Raw genomic sequence first — 21892 nt, forward strand, 5'->3', positions numbered from 1 at the left:
TAGAGGGGCAGAAGAATCGTGAACAGAAGACACGATGTTTGCATGGGAAACACTAGCAAAACTTTTCACTGTCTGATAAGAAAATAATATTTTGTAATATAAAAGTCCATATTTTTTTAGAAGTAACTTCTCATCAGTTCTCTTTCTAGGTTATTAAGTAGTCTTACAACTTTTATAATGAATACAGCTTAAAATTTAAGAATTAAAAATAAATCTAAACTCTGGTAAAACTTGCAACCTTACGTTTTTGTCCATGATGTATTTATTGAATCCTTCGCAGCGGTCCACTTTTTAAGGCAGTTGTGATATTTTTCAGATATTCCTCTTATATTCCAAATATTATGTCTGTTCTACTACTAAAAAGAAAGACATTCTATTTTCTGTAATTTATTGCATGTTTTTATATACAATGATTTGAAGTATTACCAGATCGGGAATACTTGATTGAAATTTACTTGTGTTCTACGTGCTTATTTACTTGTCGCACTTGCGTATATTAAGGGAAAAGGAGAGACGGTACTGTGTGGTTACAGGAATTTTATATCTCTTGACGATCTGCTGATGCATGATTTATTGTGCTGTTAGTTGTAGTGTTTTTTGTCCTAAACTGTCAGTGCTTGCTCTTTTGTCAATTTGACCTGATTGGCAAGGCTCGTTTTTTGATTGAACCTTTTTCTGTGCAGAAAATTTCTCTTGGTTTCCAGTTACGTTTCTGACACTAACTGTTTTGAGAACATTCATGCTGCTTTTATGTATGTTAGAATGTAGGAGTGGTTGTGAAAGTGGTCTGCGAATGTTGTGTTGTGTCGTATATCAAAGTTGGTTGTTTTTGTTATGGTTCTTGTGCTTTGGATAAGTATTTGTCTTGGGGCACTCGTATTAATTACGGAAATTTCTGAAACTGTGAATATTTGTTGTGAGAACTGATTTTTTTCTTTCATTTTATCTCTTCTTGGTACGTCAATAGAGAATAAGTCAAGATCGGTCCTTTACTATTCTCATCCAGTTTCGCCACTGAAATTTGCTGTTTTATATGATTCTGAGAAGGTTCTTCATGTAAATTTTTCCGCAGACCTCGTGTGCATCATCCTTTGTATTGTTGCTCTCTCACTTCATGAATAAAGCGACATTTTTAGCATGCATGTTGTTGATGTAGTGTTAAGAAAAATTGATTTCTATGTCTTTCAAATGTCCTTTGTCACCATGCTCCTCCTCTGTTGTAAGTAGATGTTAATCGCTCTGTAGCTGTTCTGTTTTTGTTCCTGTTTTTCCTAACAGACATATAATGCAACCCCCATGTGTGTAGAAACAGGTCCTTGTTATTTAGGATTATGCGAGTGTTTCAGGAGATATCAAGAGATAATCTTATAGGCATGTTGTTGGTTGTATCAGTCGGTTGCAACAGACACATAGGCTAGGAGCAATGAGGGTATTTGTCGCCCAGATTATTTTTCTGTACAGAAGCTGGTAGCGTCTGTAGCACCATATGGTATGAATGATTACGGTTAATAGCAGGTTGAGTGATTGGAGAATGAGCGTGTCGGTCCGAAGCCGTTAACCACTATAGCTGAATTTTACACAATGCAACAAGGACGTATGAAATAAAAAATTACCCAGTTTCCTTAGATAATATGATGGAGTATTTCGTATAAAAAATTCCGCATTTGACATCGGGAGTTTTTATTGGTTATAGAGACACAGCTGATACAAAATAATCCAAACAAATATTCACAGAAGGTGTTAAGCAAAGGCAGAGGATCAACTTCAACCCTGATTTTTACAAACAGTGCCACCTACCACTTCAGTCAACTTTCGAATTCTCTTGACAACAGCACGTGTACCTATTCTGACGTTGTGTTAACGTTCTTGTATGAGAACAGCAACATTCATTACCGGAATCTTCAAATCGTCTCATGTGATTCCTTTTTTTTTCTCTGCAGACTTCGCCTTTCATCCATCACTAAAGGTAAAACTTGAAAGGGTTAAGGCCAGGAAACGTTACCATTTCTGCTGATCCATCTTCCGGAGAATGTTAGGTTTAGATGACATGACACCTGAGAACTAGAATGTGCAAGAGACCCATTAATGCTGCAATAATATAACCATCCTTGTAGCCAAATAATACTGGAAGCTCGTTGTTTATAGGTCCCCTGACTTTGACTACAGAACATTTCTGCTCCAATTAGAGAGGGTTCTTGATTAACTTGGTAGAAAGTACCAGAAATTAGTTATATGTGGTGACTTCAGTATTAATTTTGTATATGATTGTGCAAGAAAAAGAATGTTGGTAGATCTCCTAATATCGTATGATCTGATGCAGACTGTATTTCTTTCTAACTAGGGTGCAAAGGAACAGTAGCACAGCCGTAGACAATATTTTTATACGTTCTTCATTACTACATGGGCATTCTGTTAGTAAAAGGGTGAAGGGCCTTTCAGACCATGATCTACAAATTTTAACACTAAAAGCCTTTTGTACTGGAACAAATGTCACATATAATTACAAACTATGTAGGAAAGTTAATCCAAAAGCAATAGAGAGTTTTTTTAGATGTCGACAAAGAGCAAGAGTGGCAGTATGTTTATAGCGCCGATAACATAGATGACAAATGTAGTGCTTTCCTTAACACATTTCTCATGCTCTTTAAGAGTTGCTTGCCATTAGCACGTTCTAAACGGAGTACTAGCAATAGAAGGCAGCCTGGGTTGCTGATTAGTGGGATAAAGATATGGTGTAGAAAAAAGCTGGAATTATATCACAATATTAGAAGTAGCCACAATCTAGCTACAGTAGGCCATTACAAACAGTACTGTAAGGTGCTTAAAAATGTTATTAGGAAGGCAAAGATTATGTGGTACGCAAATAGAATAGTTAATTCACAGGATAAAATTAAAACAATATGGTCAGTTCTGAAGGATGTGTCTGATAAGCAGCACAAGCTCGGCGATATAAAGTCAGTTCGTAGAAAAAATATTTCTGTTACTGATAAATCGAATATATGTGCAGTATTTAGCAATCACTTTCTGAGTATTGCTGGTGAATTAAATAAAAATTTAGTTTCTACAGGGAATCATATAACTTTCCTGGCAAATGCCTTTCCGAGATTGATGTCTGAAATACTCCTCTATGCTAAAGATACGGGCGAGATTGAGTCAAAAATTAAGTCACTGAAGACTAAGGATTCTCATGGTTATGCTGGAGTGCCCAGCAGAATATTGAAGTATTGTGCTGCACATGTTAGTCCTGCATTCAGCCATATATGTAATTTTTCCTTTAGGAATGGTCAGTTTCCTGAACGATTTAAGTACTCAGTAGTAAAGCCACTTTATAAAAATGGAGAAAGGAATAATACAGACAGTTTTAGACCTATTTCTATGCCATCAGTGTTTGCTAATGTTATTGAAAAGGCTGTGTGTGTAAGGATAATTGATCATTTTATATCACACAATCTGCTATCAAATGTACAGTTCGGCTTTAGAAGTCGTTTATCAACTGAAAATGCTATATGCTCCTTTCTCTATGAGGATACTGGATGGGTTAAACAAAAGGTTTCAAACGCTAGGCATACTTTTTGAATTAACTAAAGCGTTTGATCGTGCTGATCACAAAATATTGCTCCAGAAGTTGGACCATTGCGGAATACGGGGAGTAGCTCACAATTGATTCACCTCTTACTTTAGCAACAGACAGCAAAAGGTCATTATTCACAGTTTTGAAAATTGCTGTAATGTTGTATCTGAGTTGGGTGTTGTCAAGTTGGGAGTGTCCCAGGGATCAGTGTTGGTGCCACCCATGTTCCTTATTTATATAAATGATATGCACTATAGTATTATGGAAAACCCTAAAATATTTCTGTTTGCTGATGACGCTAGCCTGGTAGTAAAGGATGTTGTGTGCAAAATTGGCTGGGTTTCCAACAATGCAGTTCATGGCATATGTTCGTGGCTTGTAGAAAATAAACTAACGCGAAATCACAGTAGGACTCAGTTTTACAGTTTCTAAAACACAATTCAACAAAACCTGGCGTTTTAATATCACATGGGCATGTTATTTGTGAAACTGAACAGTTCAAATTTCTGGGTGTTCAGATAGGTATAAACGGTCTTGAAAAGCCCACGTTCAGGATCATGTTCACAGACTTAATGCTGCCATTTTTATTATTCGAACGGTATCTGAAGTGAGTGATCGTTCAACACGAAACTTAGTCTACTTCACCTATTTTCATTCGCTTATGACGTATGGTATTATATTTTGGGGTAACTCTTCCCACTGCAAAAGGATATTTTTGGCTCAGAAACGGGTGGTTCGGGCAATAAGTGGTGTATTCACGAACCTCTTGTCGACCTCTGTTCACGAGTCTGGGTGTTTCGACATTGGCCTCTCAATATTCCTTTCTGTCATTTCTTGTTAACAATATTAGCTTAGTCCCGAGAATAAACAGCTTTCACTCAGTTAATACTTGGCAGAAATCAAACCTGCAATTGGATCGGACTTGTGCAGAAAGGTGTGGAGCGTACCCATTTTCAATAAGCTACCACTAGAATTCAAAAATCTTAGCAGGAACACAAGCGCTTTCAAATCGAAACTGAACAGTTTCCTGATGGATCACTCCTTCAATTCTGCCGGGGAGTTCACTGAAAAATTAAGCTCATTCTTGTTGTATTGTTGATTGCGTTTACTTAAACCTATGGCTTGACTTTTTTTGGGTTGATAAAAATTTAATTTTTATCTGTTATTACTTTTATGTTGTAATTTCATGTACTGACACGTTCCATGACGTTGGAGATTTGCTCCTCAATTTGGTCCTACGGAACTCGACTTGAAAATAAATAGTCTAGATAATGACGCCGTAACCTACAGCGGTAACGCAACAGCCCCAGTCCACTGAATATCAGACCACTCCACATATTTATAGAGGAGCTTTCCTGGAGTTTCTATTGTCAAAGACATTTGAGTTTTCTCAGTTTACCGTAATGTCTTATTGATACTGTTACGAGTAAATTGCCTTGATCAGTAAACAGTATCTGAAATTAGGCAGCCAAAAATACAAATCGTCCCTCTTCGCTTTCCTCTGCTGTTAATGTTAGGGACAAAAGTCGTGCTGACGTAATGTACTCCATGTTGTGTAAGTGTAACTTCGATGCGCTTAGAAATTCTGCGTTTGCTTGTTGCAGGACTGTATTCTACCTCATGAGTAAGTATCCTATTTCATCCACACTCTGTTCATTCGCACGTTCAGATGAGGCATGGCTACTGAGCAGTGCCCCAGTCTCTCACAGTTCAGTGAAAACACAGAACTAACACTCTTGTATCTGAAACTTCCTGGCAGATTAAAACTGTGTGCCCGACCGAGACTCGAACTCGGGACCTTTACCTTTCGCGCGCAAGTGCTCTACCATCTGAGCTACCGAAGCACGACTCACGCCCGGTTATCACAGCTTTACTTCTGCCAGTATCTCGTCTCTCACCTTCCAAACTTTACAGAAGCTCTCCTGCGAACCTTGCAGAACTAGCACTCCTGAAAGAAAGGATACTGCGGAGACATGACTTAGCCACAGCCTGGGGGCTGTTTCCAGAATGAGATTTTCACTCTGCAGCGAAGTGTGCGCTGATATGAAACTTCCTGGCAGATTAAAACTGTGTGCCCGACCGAGACTCGAACTCGGGACCTTTTCCTTTGCAGGAGAGCTTCTGTAACGTTTGGAAGGTAGGAGACGAGATACTGGTAGAAGTAAAGCTGTGAGGACGGGGAGTGAGTCGTGCTTGGGTAGCTCAGATGGAGCAGTCAGCCGGCGGCTGCCCTGGAGGTCGGACGTGCCGTGCTGTGCGCTGCGCTGCGTTAGCTCCGCGTGGTAAGCCTCTGCTCTTGCTGCAGCGCGTCGTTGTCTATAGTGTTTTTGTTGCAATGGAAACCCATTAAGAGATGTCTCAACCACAACGAAAAGACACACTGAAATTTACGTTTGATCGCAACTTTGCTCGACCGAAATCATTTGATGTGGAACAGTGGTTAGAAGATGATGTTAACATAGGGTTGGGTTGGGTTGTTTGGGGGAAGGAGACCAGACAGCGAGGTCATCGGTCTCATCGGATTAGGGAAGGACGGGGAAGGAAGTCGGCCGTGCCCTTTGAAAGGAACCATCCCGGAATTTGCCTGGAGCGGTTTAGGGAAATCACGGAAAACCTAAATCAGGACGGCCGGACGCGGGATTGAACCGTCGTCCTCCCGAATGCGAGTCCAATGTTTAACCACTGTTAACATAGGAATTGATGATATTGTCGGTATCCATTTTTCGATTATGAACTGTGTGGTTTTTGTCAAACTTGCCAGTTCGGAGTTGTGTGAAAGAATAGTTCAATCCTGTGGTGGCGTCATGAAATTTAAACATTCTGACGGCAATGTTGGGGAGGTTATCGTTGCACATGCTGGTCTAGGTATTCGAACCGTACGCGTCTTTGAACTTCCCTTTGAAATAACATGTGACCAGATCAATGCTGTTATTTCTCCATACGGTAAAGTTTTGAGTAATATTGCCGAACGGTGGTCTGCTGCACACAAATTCCCTGTTTTGAATGGTGTGCGCCAATTAAAAGTCGAATTGCAGAAGCACATTCCGTCATTTATAAACGTCTGCGGCTATAGGGCTGTTGTGATGTACGATGATCAACCGAAAACATGTGCTGTTTGCAAGTTACCAGGCCACGTTCGTACTGAATGTCTTCAAAGGCGGGTGGCGCAACTGCCTGCCGGCGATGCCTCTAGACCCTCTGCTATGTCAACACTGCCCCTGTCGTACGTAGTCGTGACGCGCGGTCTTGCAGGTGGTACTGCGCCCCCCGAAGTTACTACGAATAACGACCCACAAGCGACCGACACACCGACCGACTCAAGTGTAACATCTGTAGAACACCAACCCCCCTCGGAAAAAGTAGCTGTTCCTGCCGTTGTCACTGTGGAACCGCACAATGAGGCAATGGATACGGACGCGGCCTCGGTCGCCTCGAGTCGTGCTCCACTGCATCCTGACACTTCATTAGATGTCGAAAGCCTACCAGGTGCAAGGGAAACAGACTTGGCTTCTAGTGGTGCTACTCCGCATCCTGGAGCTTCTTCAGCAACTGACCACCGCCTCTCGGGAGCTATGAAAACAGACCTGGCAACGGCCACTTCTAGTAGTGCGACTTCGCAACCTGAGGCTTCTTCAGGTATTGACCAAAGTCCACAAAGAGGCGCCTCTCCCAAGAAATCTAAAAAACGGAGGATCGCGCGCCAAGGTGCAGAACAGACTGCACCACAACTGCGTGAACGGGCGAAGCAAATAGGGGGCAAAATACGTCAGTCTGCATCTGAGAACTTGACATGTAATCAGCAGTCATCTAAAAAAGACCCCTTGGTCCTGGGCAATGTCTCCGGTTCTGTTGGTTTGCATATAGATGGCGTAGCATTTTCTCGACCCGACGATAAAGGTCACCAGAATCAACCTGACCATAGTGAAACACTGAATGACGAGCCTGTGAGAGATCGGTCGACTTTGTGGACCGACGATGTCGACGAAACTACCGCGGAGGAAACAATTATGGACACCACAGGAACCGTTAGAGTCGCCACGATTGGCACCAGACAAGATGACATCATTATGAATGTCAACTCCGCGGCAGATACTGCCCCAGACAAAGAGAAGCCGACTGATCCCGAGCCATGAATATTTCTAAATTGAACAGCATACTGACTTGTGTCCGTATGTCTATCAGATCAGATTACTTGATGTTTTTCCGATGTGACTTGTTGTTCGAGTTTTTCCTAAAGATACTCCCGTTTTGGCGAACGTAGTTCCGTTGCAGGCCGATAAGATCGCCACGCTGAATATCAACAAAATATGTAGCGTCTTTAATTTACAAACTTTAAAAGATTTCCTATATTTCCTATATGCCTCTGATGTGGACATATTATTGTTACAAGAAGTAGCAAACATCAAACTTGACTTCATACAAGGGTATAAAGCTATAGTCAATCCTGGAATCGGACGTGACTTGGGTACTGCATTAATTTTCAAAGAGGGCATCATAATTAAAGACATAGAACAACTGCCCAACGGCAGAGGTATTGCCGGCACCTTCCAGACCGCGAGGATCATTAATGTCTATGCCCCATCTGGTTCTACCAATCGTCGCCAAAGAGCACATTTTTTTAAGGAAGGAATTGTTCCATTGTTTGGTGTACGCTGCAACCATACCATCCTTGGAGGCGACTTTAACAGTGTCATTCATGCCAAAGACCATACTCCGAACTTTAACAAATCGCCAGAACTGGAACGGATCGTAACCGACCTCCGTTTAACTGATTCGTGGGAGCACAAGCTCGGAGCTGCACCCGGCTTTACTCACCACACTAATCATTCAGCAAGCCGGTTAGATCGGATATACGTCTCACCCAATCTGAAACACCGCATTCTGCAATCTGAAGTTTGGCCAACCGTTTTTTCAGACCACGCTGCATATATCTGCACATTAAATATGGAACGACAAGGAACATGTCGATATAAAGGGCTGTGGTAACTTAATGTTTCACACTTAAAAGACCCTGCCTGTCACTAAGCCTTTCTCACCACGTGGAGAGCCTGCGAGACCAAACTCGCCTCCTACACCTCGACCATGGACTGGTGGCTTAAATGCGCCAAACCTGGGATCCGTCGATGTTTTAAAAATGGTTCAAATGGCTCTGAGCACTATGGGACTTAACATCTATGGTCATCAGTCCCCTAGAACTTAGAACTACTTAAACCTAACTAACCTAAGGACAGCACACAACGCCCAGCCATCACGAGGCAGAGAAAATCCCTGACCCCGCCGGGAATCGAACCCGGGAACCCGAGCGTGGGAAGCGAGAACGCTACCGCACGACCACGAGATGCGGGCGTCGATGTTTTATCAACTACTCTCGGGAGAAGAGCTTTTGGCATAAAAGAACAATAGAATTTTACTTTCACTGTCTCCGAGAACTCTACCGGAAAGGTGCATCAGCTATTGGGAACCATGAACGAATTAAAAAAGTCCAGGCCAAAATACTGACGTTACGGCGACAACAGCTTGAGGGTTACCAAATAAGGTCAAGAGCAGAGACTACAGCACAAAACGAAGCTACTTCGGTCTATCACGTGATTCGTGAAACTAACAGAGGATTCCGAAAAATACCGACGGAGCTTAAAACTGAGAATGGAACCACCTTGACAATGCATAACGAAATAAAAGCGGCAATCCTAACCCATTTCGATAACTTGTTTTCAGCTAAGGTAGTAGACGAACAAGCACAGGATGATTTACTGGCCACCCTGCAAGGAAGAGTTAGTACCGCGTCCGCGGACGCTCTAATTGCAGAGGCAACCGAAGACGATGTAGAGTATGCTGTTTATCAAAGTGCAAAAAATAAATCCCATGGAGCCGACGGAATACCAGCAGAGTTTTATCAAGTCTTTTGGGACCATATCAAAGATAGAATTACAGGCATCTGTAATGAACTTCTGACACTCATTCAGGAGATACCAAAAGATTTTAGAGAAGGGATCGTAGTGTTAACCACAAAATACTCGGCTGGCAAGAAAATTGGAAACTTGAGACCAATCACACTGCTGAACAGTGATTATAAAATTTTTACGCGGCTCTTAGCCCACAGACTTAAACATGTAATGACCAATGTTAACGGACCGTATCAGTCTAGTGTGGGCAAGGGTAGAAAAATTCAACAGACACTGTCCAACAACCGCGACATAATTTCCATAGCTGAAGTGTGCCGACTACAATGTGCCATCGTGTCGTTAGATTTTGATAAAGCCTTCGACAGGATCAGCCACTCTTACCTCCTGAAAACGATGGATGCAATGGGCTTTCCGCCGAGATTCGTTGGCGTCATACGGCGTTTGGTAACGAATAATTCCTCAAGGATAATCATCAATGGACAGCCTAGCCGGCCAATAGCGATCGCAAGTTCCGTCAGGCAAGGTTGTCCGTTGTCCATGGCCCTTTTTCCCTTGGCCATAGAACACTTACTCGCTACCTTGACTCAACGGTTACAAGGATTACAAATACGAGGAAACAAAATAATTTGTCAAGTTTATGCGGATGATGTTGGATTTCTTGTTATGAATATGGCAGAAATCGAGACGGCGATGCAAATAATTGACAAATACGAAAAAGCGTCGGCCGCAATGTTGAACAAAACCAAGTCCGGCATATTCAGTATCGGACGTGGCATTGGCATGCGCACACAAGGTCAGTTACGCGAGCTCACAGCCTTGAAGTGTCTAGGCGTTGATTTCCGAAAAAATATACGTCAAACTATTGCGACCAACTACAGACAAGTGTTAACTACCATACGTGCTAGTGTACGGACACACAGTATTAGGCAACTAAATGAAATTCAGCGAGTGTCTCCCGCGAACGTCTCCATTACTTCCAAAGTCAACTATACCGCACAGGTTCTAACAATGCCCGCCGTCATCGCCAAACAAATTATGTCGGCAATAGGCTATTTCGTGAGCCGTGGTCACATATTTAAAATCCAATATGACACTCTGACACTCGCCACTAAAAACGGAGGCTTAAACTTAACGGATGTTACAAAAAAGTCCCATGCTCTGTACATCTGCAATACGCTTCGGCAATGGAGACAATCAAGCAGTTGTCTCGCTGCACACTTGCTCACCGAAATAACTCCAGATGACCTCTCACCACCTATTAATGTGCAGCATATACCGAGCGCACTTTACCATTTGCGATGGTTTTTAATAGAATATAGCTATCTACATTCGCGAATTCCGGAAAACGATATGAACAACGTAAAAGAAATATACGGCAAATTGATGGAAGAGAAGAAGAAAAACAAAATAGAAGACAAATACCCATGTTATAACTGGAAAGCGATATGGGACAATATTCATAACCGTACCATAGCTACTGATCTGAAAGCAACTTGGTACTTCGCTGTAAACAGGAAATTTGCAACTAACTCTAAACTTCATACGATCGACCTCGCAGACTCGCCACTTAGTGAAACGTGTAATTTAATTGATAACGAAGAACATCGGTTCGTGTGTGACAGGGTTCAAGATGTATGGCTGTATGTACGACGAAATTTGGCGGTTACCCTCCGAACGTCACCTAACGCAATAACACCTGCGTCCTTTTTGGCACCGGATGATGTATCCTTTCCTACCACGAAAAGAAACGCAGTCAAATGGCTGAAAGCAGCAACAGTGCATTACCTCTTCACCAAAGAAGAGAAAAGCAAAGAGGATTTTTGGATCTATCTGCTAACTGAGCATCACAAGTTACTGCAAACTAGTAAATATAAAGAAAATTATGCTAAATTTTTAATCAAGACCTTAATGTAACAGAAGCAACAAGAAATATTTCGGACTCAGAGGAAACAAAGCAAGAGCTGGTCAATATACTGCCTTAATTTACAATCACAGTGATGAAGATAGTTTGTTTTAGTTTTCACTGACATTGATATTATTTGAGGTTTACATTTATTAAACATTTTGATAAAGCCAGTATAAATAGCTACTTCACACCGAGGATGGTTTTATTTTCTTATCAGTGAGGAGCGGAAGATAGGAATTTTCTTTTACATTTCATTATCGCAGGAGGCCTATTTGGTTCAAGAATACAAAAGAAAGTGAAGACGAAGAAAACTGTTTCTGTTTCGTACATGGTGAAGACAGCATTCATTTTCACATTGTCATTAAACCCGAAGAAGTGGTAATTTATTTTTTGGGAGATAACGAGATTAAAGCCGCCTCATCATTTTATGGTTTTGCACATGGCGTGAAAGGCCGACGCCGACGAAGGCGAATTATGGCGAGCGCAGGTCCCGAGTTCGAGTCTCGGTCGGGCACACAGTTTTAATCTGCCAGGAAGTTTCATATCAGCGCACACTCCGCTGCAGAGTGAAAATCTCATTCTGGACTCTTGTATCTGTTACTCTGTGGTTAGGATATCGTCTACCGTATTCTCTACAGCCGCCAGTGGCAGCGTTTCCATCACAAAATCCATACACAAATAAATAATAAGTATACTTAGCATTTGTGAATGTCCGAAAGAACAGACACCATATCCATATAAGTACAGTAATCGAAATGGAAACTTCTATCTTTCGAACAAATAAAACTAGAAGATATGTTATACGATATGTTTTATTCGAATTAGTCTATACTACCACCTCTGAAATTATTTACTAAGCTTCTTCAAAGACCCTTTATCATAACAAAAATACCTGATAATGCTGAGGTCAGTGGCTGCATTGGTTCCATAGATGGTACTACCACCACTGAAAATAACATTAGTTCATCGTGAGTTTTAGAAGCGCTATTGTTCCATGTGTTTCAATATTTTCTTCAGTTTTCAGTTTTTCTGATGGGGGTATCATAAGCGGGTTTCCACAGCAAGGAAAGTTTCGCGCTATGTGGAATGTTTACGTTTTACTTTGTCAGCTGCATTAGGTTGGTGACATTTCGGTCTTGTGTATGTGTGAGGGGATATATTGTGTGTTTCTTTGTATAACCTGAGTTATGAGCTGGGTTCCTGCGTAGTTAAAGGACCTGACAGTGACATAGAGTTGTTTAACTGTGGTTGACAAGTAAGTGAGTGACTTCTAGACGAGGTGGACAAAAATAGGGAAATGTGAAAAACACACCACATCGACGTGCCCATCACGCTGTAGGGGACCCTTTAGCATTCGTAACAGTGTCCAGTCGTCTCGGAATGGATAAATATAGGCCGTGTATGACTTAGGTAATCTTATAACATTGTCCTGGAAAATAGTGGCGAGTTCAGGTGACGATGATTGAAGTGGATAGCGATCACGCACCCTGCTCTCCAAAGTAGATCACAAAGAATCATTAGTACTAAGATCTGGTGACTGTGTGGTGACTGCGGTGGCCAGTGTAGATGCGACAGTTGAGTCTTGTGCTCACAAAACCGCAACTTGACGATGCGACCTGTGTGAACAGATGTCCTGTCGTTCTGGTGCACAGTATCAGCGTGGGAGAACAAACATCGTACAGTGGGATGGACTTGATCAGCCTAAAGGATCACATAAACTTTCGCTGTAATGCCACTTTCCACAGTGGCAATGGGGCCCAAGACATACCGCGATATGCTTGCCCAAATCGTCACTGAACCTCCACCATTTTCAATGTCGGGACCTAAATTCGGCGAAATATTTAAAACAGTGTCAAAGAAGACCTATTCTGCTAAATGACCTTCCTCCATTGCTCCATGATTGAGTTTCTATGACTTCGACAAAATGTTTTCCTGGTGAGTAATTTTGAATTTCCAGCTCGCCATGCAATTCTGTGCATCTGTAGCTCCTTTTGTGTTCTTTTGGTGCTGACAGGATTCGCGAAAGTTTCCTTAGCAACTTTCGAAAGTATGGTCCCTTTATTTTTCGTCACAATCCTCTTCAATGACCGCCTGTCACAATCACTGAGCACACAGTTTCGTCCTCGTAGTGACTTATCGGATGATGCTTTTCCGCTTTTCCTGTATACGGTATAAATCTTCGGGTACCTCGGTGACGGAAACAGCCACCACAAGAGCACGTACAATTTGCCCACATTCGAATTCGAACCTAGTAGCGAATTGTGCAAAATAAATGACAGCTGAAGATTTCACCAGGAATTTTAACGAATCCACTTAGCTGTGACACAATGCACTCACAACTACGTGCCACACTGTTCTGACAACGACTGACTCTTCCAACGTGCTGAGGGTACTGCGCAGTTGCTGTTCGTGGTCAAATACAACAGGGTATCCTGCAGGCTTGACCAGCCTCTGAATTTGTGTTCATGCACACATTTCTCACGGTGTTACCATACTTTTGTCCAATCCATGTATGTGTGAAGTTGTGTTTCCCTCTACCATTTATTGTACGTTAGACCACATCCTGCTGTGATCGAACGGTCCACGGCTAAATTGCCAGTTCATAATGTCCAACGGGCACAATATTTCAGTGATCAGACGTACAGACATCGACAGGTATGCTGATGATTTGAACTTCTGAGGGCTCGTGGCCGACCTATATCCCTCCCTCCCGCGAGCTGTTCCCTCCGCGGTCCGAACCGGCTAGCGTCGACATCTGTGGTGTCGCTGACGTAGGTGCTCTGTCCACCCTGGTCACCAGATGGTTTTGTTTGCTGAGAGTCTGCTTAATTAAACTCAGCGCTGGTTCGCAGGCCTTGCTAAAGTTAGAGCCACAATCTCGGTTGATGAAATTGTCTCTCCACCGATCTGCTATCGCCTCTATAACGATGTTGTCCCAGTATTAGGATGTCTGTGCCAAGATCCTGGTACGTTCGTGCTCCATCGCGTGATTCTGAGAGAAACAGTGCCTTGCCACCGCTGACTTGTTGAAATTCGCCAGCCGACTGTACCTCTGGGGATCCCGGCAACGATCCTCGACCGTGCTCATTGTCTGTCCGATATATGTCTTCCGACAATGACACGGAATCAGGTACACTCCGGCCTTTCGCAAACCGAATCTTTGACGCTTTCCAATAATGCTCGCGTTCTATTGGGCGGACAAAATGGAACTTTTACACGGTGCTTTTTCAATATGCATCCGATATTTCCCGATAGTGCGCCAATGTACGATACAAAGGTAGTGGCTGCCTCTTTCTCCGTGACTTCTTCTATCTCCACAGGTTGTATTGTTGTGGTGGGTCTGAAAACGCGCCTAATCTGCTGTTCTGGGTATCCCTTTCTTTCCAAAATACAGTTCTGATATGTTCCAGCTCATGGGGCAAACTCTCTGGGTTTGAGATGGTTTGCGAAACTCTCAGTTTCTAGACCCCATTTCTCTGCTAAGGGTGGTGGCAACTGATTACACATAAAAACTGATTAGTGTGCGTTTTCTTCCGATAAACACTATGGCCAAGGATGCCAAGACCTGTTCTCTTGCCCATGGAAAAATGGAAATGAGAGTACGACTTTGTGGGCAGGGAGTCTCCCATTCGGCCGCTGAGGGCAAGTACTCACCGCATTCGAAGCCACATTGGGCGACTTGCGCGTCGGAATTGGGGATGAAATGATAATGAGGGCAACACTACACTGCGTCCTTGACCGGAGAAAAATCTCCAGCTCCAGCCGGGAATCGAACCCGGGCCCCTTGGCGTGGCATTCCGCCGCTCTAACCACTGAGCTAACGGGGGCGGACTCTCTTGCCCATGACGTCCAGGTAATCGGCCTTCTGCTTCGGTCTTCATAGTGAATTTAATGTTGGGATGTATGGAGTTCAAAGCTGTTAGGAAGCCAAAGAGTTTGTCTCGTCCATGGGTCCATATGACGAATGTGTCATCCACATAACGGAAAAAACACATCTGCTTCCATCTGGATGACACGAGGAACTCCTCTTCGAAGTACTCCATATACAAATTCATCTGTTTTAGGCTAGAAACTCTCAGTTTTGTAATATAAAATTTCCAGTCCGTTAGCGTCAACTGAAGTTTTTCGTTCATTGTTCATGTTGGTGCAATGCGCTCCTAATTTTAAATTTCCTGCCAGATTAAAACCATGGACCGCATCATTATTTGAAACTGGGACCTTCACCCTATCCTGTAGCGGCTGAGCTACAGTATACAAGCACGTCTCACGACCTGGCTTGACTGTTTTACTTATGACAGTAGCTTGCGACACTAGCACTCCCGGTGGAAATGTTATTGTGGGAACAACGGCTTTGCCATAGCCTAGGAGATTGCTTCTGGAATGAAATTTCACTCTTTAGCGAAGTGTTCGATGATCTGAAACTTCTGCGGAATTTCCAGTACCAGGTTCGAGTCCTGGTCGAAAACAGCTCTAAGAGAAGTCCCTGGCGTCATCCAAATGGAAACAGGTGTGTTTTTCCGTTATGTGGGTGACACTTTCGTCACCTGGGCCCATGGAAGAGACAAACTCCCAGAAAGTTTCAAATCAGCGCACACTTCGTTGCAGAGCGTAACTTTATTGTGACCTTCAAAAATCGTCTTCTAGTGTTTCAATGTATCCTAATTTCAATTTATTTGTCTGCTAATTTCTTGTTTTACATATACTATAACTTCTTTCGTTACGTTGTTAAGCATATTAACTAGTTAACTTCGTGTCTACAGAGATCCTTTCTTTTTTATACTGTGCCACAACTTTATTTGAGTTATATAGGGTTCACTGTAAAATTCATTTATTTGTATCATACCTCGGAAGCGAAGTAGCTTCTTCTGTGCTAAATTTTTGCGTTCGAGAAATTACATAACCCTTACATGGTGTGTCTGTTGTTGGGTTAAGCAGCAGAAATAAAATTCAGCTTATAATTACCATCTCTTTATAACAAATCACAACGTAATCGTATCCTTAGTTCTGTTCTCAGCGCTGGACGCTATGCTGAGAAAAGTAGTAATTTTTGCTCTGTTTGCAGGAGAAGCTGTATATGTCAAACATCGTATGGTCGCCCAACATAGAACCTCCGACACAGAGCGCGTTCCTGACGGAATCCCCCATTTCAATTTTGAACGAGGGCCGTTTTCTGAAAGTGCCCCTCATGATCGGTGTCACTTCCGCTGAACTCGGTGAGTGTGAAATGATTATGCGTTAGCACAAATGGAGGATATAGAGAAAATTTTGAGCTTTTTACTTCCTGAAGTAAACGCCTATTAGATCGTTCTGTGTCTTAAGGTTTCAGCATCCTCAGCCAATCAGTGGTGATCACCAACTTGAACGAGCAGTTTGAGCAAGTTGTGGGTCCCTGTCTTCACCTACCGACAACCGAAGAGCAGACGGAAGCTGCCTTGAGGATTAGAAATTTTTATTTTGGCAACGAAAGCATTTCTCCAGAAAACCCGGAGCCGTTAGTGCAGGTAAGTCAATACCTGTTTGCTTTGTTCCTACTGTGTGATAACTGTAACACGGTGACAATAAAATTAACGATTTTGTTGCAGAACATCCAACCCACTAAGAGAAGCTAAACGTCTTTCCCGAGGCCGCTAATAACAACCACAGTCTCGATAACCGGTTTCGGTAACAAATTTTACCATCTTCAGATTTCAATAGACAGGTTATTTGCATATTTCTTAACGTGTCTGTTGAGATCTGAACATCGTAGTGCCGATTACCGAAACCGGTTATCGAGAACGACGGTTGCTATTAGCGATTTAGGAAAAGAAGTTTAGCTTCTATAATCTGTTATCACAGCTCGCTCCTGGCGGCTCAAAATGAGTAAACTAAAAGAAAACCCAAGAGGTTGGTTCTCTTTCTAAGTGCTATAATAATTAATAACATATACAAGATAGTTATAACCTTTCGCTACTTGAACCAGCGTATATGAAAAATTATTTACCTTATGGGTACCCATCTTTGTAGGAATGATATTTATACTCTATGCTGTAGAATTTGCATTGTCAGTAGTGATAGTGGAGTGACTCTCCGTTACACGCCGATATTGATACGGCGACGTACGGTTGAAACACAAGCATCAGTGCGCTTTACAGCAGCAGTCAGTCAACAAAGGTGAGCAGCGCTTAGCTCACAAAGCTGTTTTATCAAAACAATGGCAATAGCGCAGCTGCTCTTCGTAAGTATCGGCGCATTAAAGGAATACAGAGTAGTTCTCTTCCTGCGCCGGTGTTGAAGAACATGATTCGGAAGTTCGAGTAATTGGTGATTTGGGAATTGTTCATGCGAAAGGCGACTGATAACTGCACCACAATTGTTGATGAAGATTGCTATGACTGAGAATTCTGGACGCAATGTGCAATCTTCAAGTAGTACACGTGATGTGTCACGACAGCTGATCTTTCCACGGTCCACGGTTGCTTCGGGAAACAGTAGAGCAGTCTCTAGTGCGGCTCCAGGCTCTCGTGGACGGAGATGGTCGTCATATTGAAAAACCTTTGTAACCTGCAGCGCAAAAGTGATATATATATATATATATATATATATATATATATATATATATATATATATATATATATATATATATATATGCAAGCCTCTCAGTATATACACTAGCTATTTAACACATGGAGTGCTGGAGTGCTGGCAAGCATAACGTAAAGTTTGAATGCGTAATATGAATGACTTTTTACCTGACCTACGTCTCCCATTTTTTTCAGGCACCATGCAGTATCACACTATCACAGCTAGGTAACTGGTAACTGGTGGCTCTGCTCCAGAAATTTCAAGCTGAACATCATAATCATCTTTCTCAGCATTTCTGTGTTATTAGACTGAACTTTAGCTACATGTCGGGAACCGCAAGTATTTAGTATAGTCACATGGTACTATTCACATTACGGTCTCCAAAGGAGGTTCACCATAGATTTTTCCACATTAGTTACAGTAACTAGTCATTCAGTATGTAAGAGTGATGTAGGGCTCTGTTGCTAGCTCATGCTTTAAACCCCGCCTTTACAGATTTTTGAGTCCCATTTTTTTTTTTTTTTTCCTCTGAAGCTTGAATCCCTCAACGCAGCTGCTCAGGTTTTAGTTTTGTCATCAATTGCCTGCACTGCCACTACCATTGTGCCTCAATTATCACGCAGTTTAGAAGGATTGTTACTGAAAATACCAGTGACATGAAGTGGGCCTGAATCTAGAGTTATGGTCTGGGGTACGATTTCGTATGGCAGAAGGAGCAGCACTCTCGTGGTTATCCCACGCACATCGGCTGCAAATTTATACCTCAGTCTGGTGATTCAACAAGTTGTGCCAGAGCTCGAACCGAAAGATTTAGGAGTTCCTTTTTCCCACGCACCATTCGAGAGTGGCATGGTAGAGAAGTAGTACGAAAATGGTTCGATGAATCCTCTGCTAGGCACTTAAGTGTGAATTGCAGAGTAATCATGTTGATGTATATGTAGACATTCACGAACAGCATTCAGGGATGTTTTCCAACAGTATAACGCTCGGCCACACAGCGATATCGTAACCCAAGATGCTCTACTAAGTGTCAGCATGTTGCCTTGGCCTACTCGATCTTCTGGTCTGTCACCAATCGAGCACGTGTCGGCATAATCGGACGATAACTCCAGCCCCCTCCGCGAACAGCATTAACCGTCCCTGAATTGATCCACCAACTGCCTCAGGCATGGAACTCCATTCTCCAAGCTTACACCCAGAACCTGCGCAACACAACGTATGCACGTGTGCATGCTTGCATTTATCATTCTGTCGGTTACACAAGTTACTAATGTGCCAGCATTTCGTATTTGCAATGGATTATCTCTCGCTTACATTAATCTATGTTGCAACGTTAATCACTTAAATGTTTCCCAAAATTTTATTACTCTACGTTAATTATTTTTTGGTGGTGCGATTTTTTCCCGTCAGTGTATATAGTAAACTTCAAATTGCCCATTTACTCTCTGCCAGAGAACCAAACAACTTAGTCTTGCTAGATAATTTAAATATACAAAACGATAAAGCAACAGGTATATTTTTTGTCGAAAATTGTTATAAATGCAAGATTGTTTTAAGTTGGTAGCAATTTCGAAATGCAACAGATGTTGCATACAATTGATCCTTCGCTTCTAATTGGTTTACTTACTTATTATTTCTTAAACTTAGCACCATTTGGTAAACATTTGTGTACAATTTCGTAACAAGATTGTGTTACTGAAACAGCTAAACGAAGACATCACCTTCTTCGAGCCGACCGATTCCCTCGTCAGAAAACTGACCCAGCTGACTGACGTGCCAGTATATTACTACAAATTCGACTATCCTGGGCCTAACGTCCCTACAAATGAATGGGGTAAGTGACTGACACTTGGCATGATATGTTACTGATCACGTTTAAATTATGTGTCTATTCAAAGAATATGGGTCTTCATTTCGTCCGTAGTTCCTTACTGGTAAACAGGTAACACAAATATTTGTGACTCTAGCTAAAACATCTATTTTGGCATGAAGTCACACGTACCCATAGTTGTAAGTCACTTCTTTGTGCTTCATGTCCAAGAAGGTGAGGTTGTTTAGCGAAAAGACGTTTACCCATTTAAGAAGGAATCTAACCATCACGTTGTCAGATTTAATTTGAGGCAGGAAATGTTTTGTTTAAATTTTGTTGTACTCGGAGAAAGAGACTTCAACTTTTTCTTTCTGTTGAGACAGCTTTTAACGTGTTGCAGTGCTTAAGACTCTGGAATTGTATTCGCGAGCTGTTGAAATTCCCTCTGGGACATTTTCTTGAATCGGTTAAGGCGAATTCCGGGTTCGCTCCTCGGAAGAGGACACATCCGATTTCTTCCCCATCCTCGTGTCATCTATGGTTTTGCAACGTCTATGCTCTAATATTCCTTCTTTTGTTCTTCCATTTATCTTCCTTTACTTCCCACTTTGTAGAAAAGTCATTTAATTATCACCTAACGTCAGTAGTAATTTCGAGCAAGCCAAGGGAACTAATGCAAAGTCACTCAGTATGGGATGTGATATATCTGACTTACTGATTTGCTGTCTCTTTTAGGAAAAATTTTCATCTGCGAGGAGATTTCTATGTAATGTAAAGGTCGCTCACTCTCGCCATGGAAGCCCCTACTATTTTTCCAGCTTGAAGGATGAGGAATATGTGTGGGTCGCTTTTACTTCTTTTTTTCCTCTTTTGGGTCATTACTCTTCTGGTTGGTTTGATGCGGCACGATTTCCTCTACCTCAGAGATGCAATTGAAACCTAAATCCTCAGTATTTTGCTGGATGTATTCCAGCCTCTCTTCCACTACAGTTTTTACTCTCTACAGCTTGCCCTAGTTCGATGGAAGTTATTCCCCGATGTCTTAACAGATGCCCTATCATTCTGAACCCTTGTCAGAGTTTCCCATATATTCACTTCCTCTGCGATTCTGCAAACAACCCCCCCCCCCCCATTCCTTACCTTATCGGTCCGCCTCATTTTCAACACTGGTCTGTAACACCACACCTCAAACGATTCATTTCTCTTTAGTTCCGGTTTTCCGACAGTCCATATTTCTTACCTCACAGTGCTATGCCCTAAACGTACATTCTCAGAATTTTTTTCCTTAAATTAAGGCCTTTGTTTGATACAAATAGACTTCTCTTGACCAGGTATATCCTTTTTGCCAGTGCTAATCTGCTTTTGAAGTGTCCTCTTTGCTCCGTCAATCATGGGTTATTTCGCTGCCTAGGTAGCAAAATTTCTTAACTTCATCTACTTCGTGATCATCTATCATAATGCCAAATTTTACGCTGTTCTCAGTTCTGCTACTTCTCATTACTTTCACCTTCATCGATTTACTCTCAGTCCACATCCTGTACGCATTACGCTGTACATTCCATTCAGCAGATCCTGTAATTCTTCTTCATTTTCACTGAGGATAGCACTGTCTCCAGCGAATCTTATCATTGATATCCTTCCGCCCTGAATTTTAATTCCAGTCTTGAACATTTCTTCTATTTCCAGCATTGCTTCTTCAATGTATAGATTGAACAGTAGGGACGAAAGATCACATCCCTATTTTACACCTCTTTTAATCCGAGGACAACGTTCTTGTTCTTCGACTCTTATAATTCCCTTTTAGTTCTACAGCTTTTTCAAGTTTTCCCGAAAGTTTCGTACATCTTGCACCATTTGACATTGTCATACGCTTCTTCCAGGTCGACACATCCTATGAACGTGTGTTGACTTTTCTTTAGTCTTCTTCCATTATCAACGTCAACGTCAGAACTGCCAATGGCTTCTACCCTGTTCCCTTCTTCGTACTTACATTTTCTGTTGTAACCTCTTGTAACCGCGACCGGAATGGTCGCGGGGTGGCCGAGAAAGCGCGGCGGGACCAAACGGAGAGCGGCCCGCGAACACACAAACGGAAAAGAGGGACACGAAACAACGAGCGACGATCGAGAGAGACCTTAACG

General features: G+C 42.3%; 1 protein-coding gene across 1 annotated transcript in view; it reads left to right on the plus strand.

Moving 5' to 3' along the window:
• The window catches only part of LOC126176428 (cholinesterase-like), a 68796-nt gene that overhangs the window by 38977 nt on the left and 7927 nt on the right, over nucleotides 1–21892 (plus strand). The window contains exons 6-8 of the mRNA XM_049923585.1: nucleotides 16443–16593; nucleotides 16700–16881; nucleotides 19646–19775. Of these exons, the coding sequence (XP_049779542.1) occupies nucleotides 16443–16593; nucleotides 16700–16881; nucleotides 19646–19775 (463 nt within the window). The remainder of the gene's footprint in view (nucleotides 1–16442; nucleotides 16594–16699; nucleotides 16882–19645; nucleotides 19776–21892) is intronic.

This window comes from Schistocerca cancellata, chromosome 3 (assembly GCF_023864275.1).
Source record: "Schistocerca cancellata isolate TAMUIC-IGC-003103 chromosome 3, iqSchCanc2.1, whole genome shotgun sequence".
Taxonomy (NCBI): Eukaryota; Metazoa; Arthropoda; class Insecta; order Orthoptera; family Acrididae; genus Schistocerca; species Schistocerca cancellata.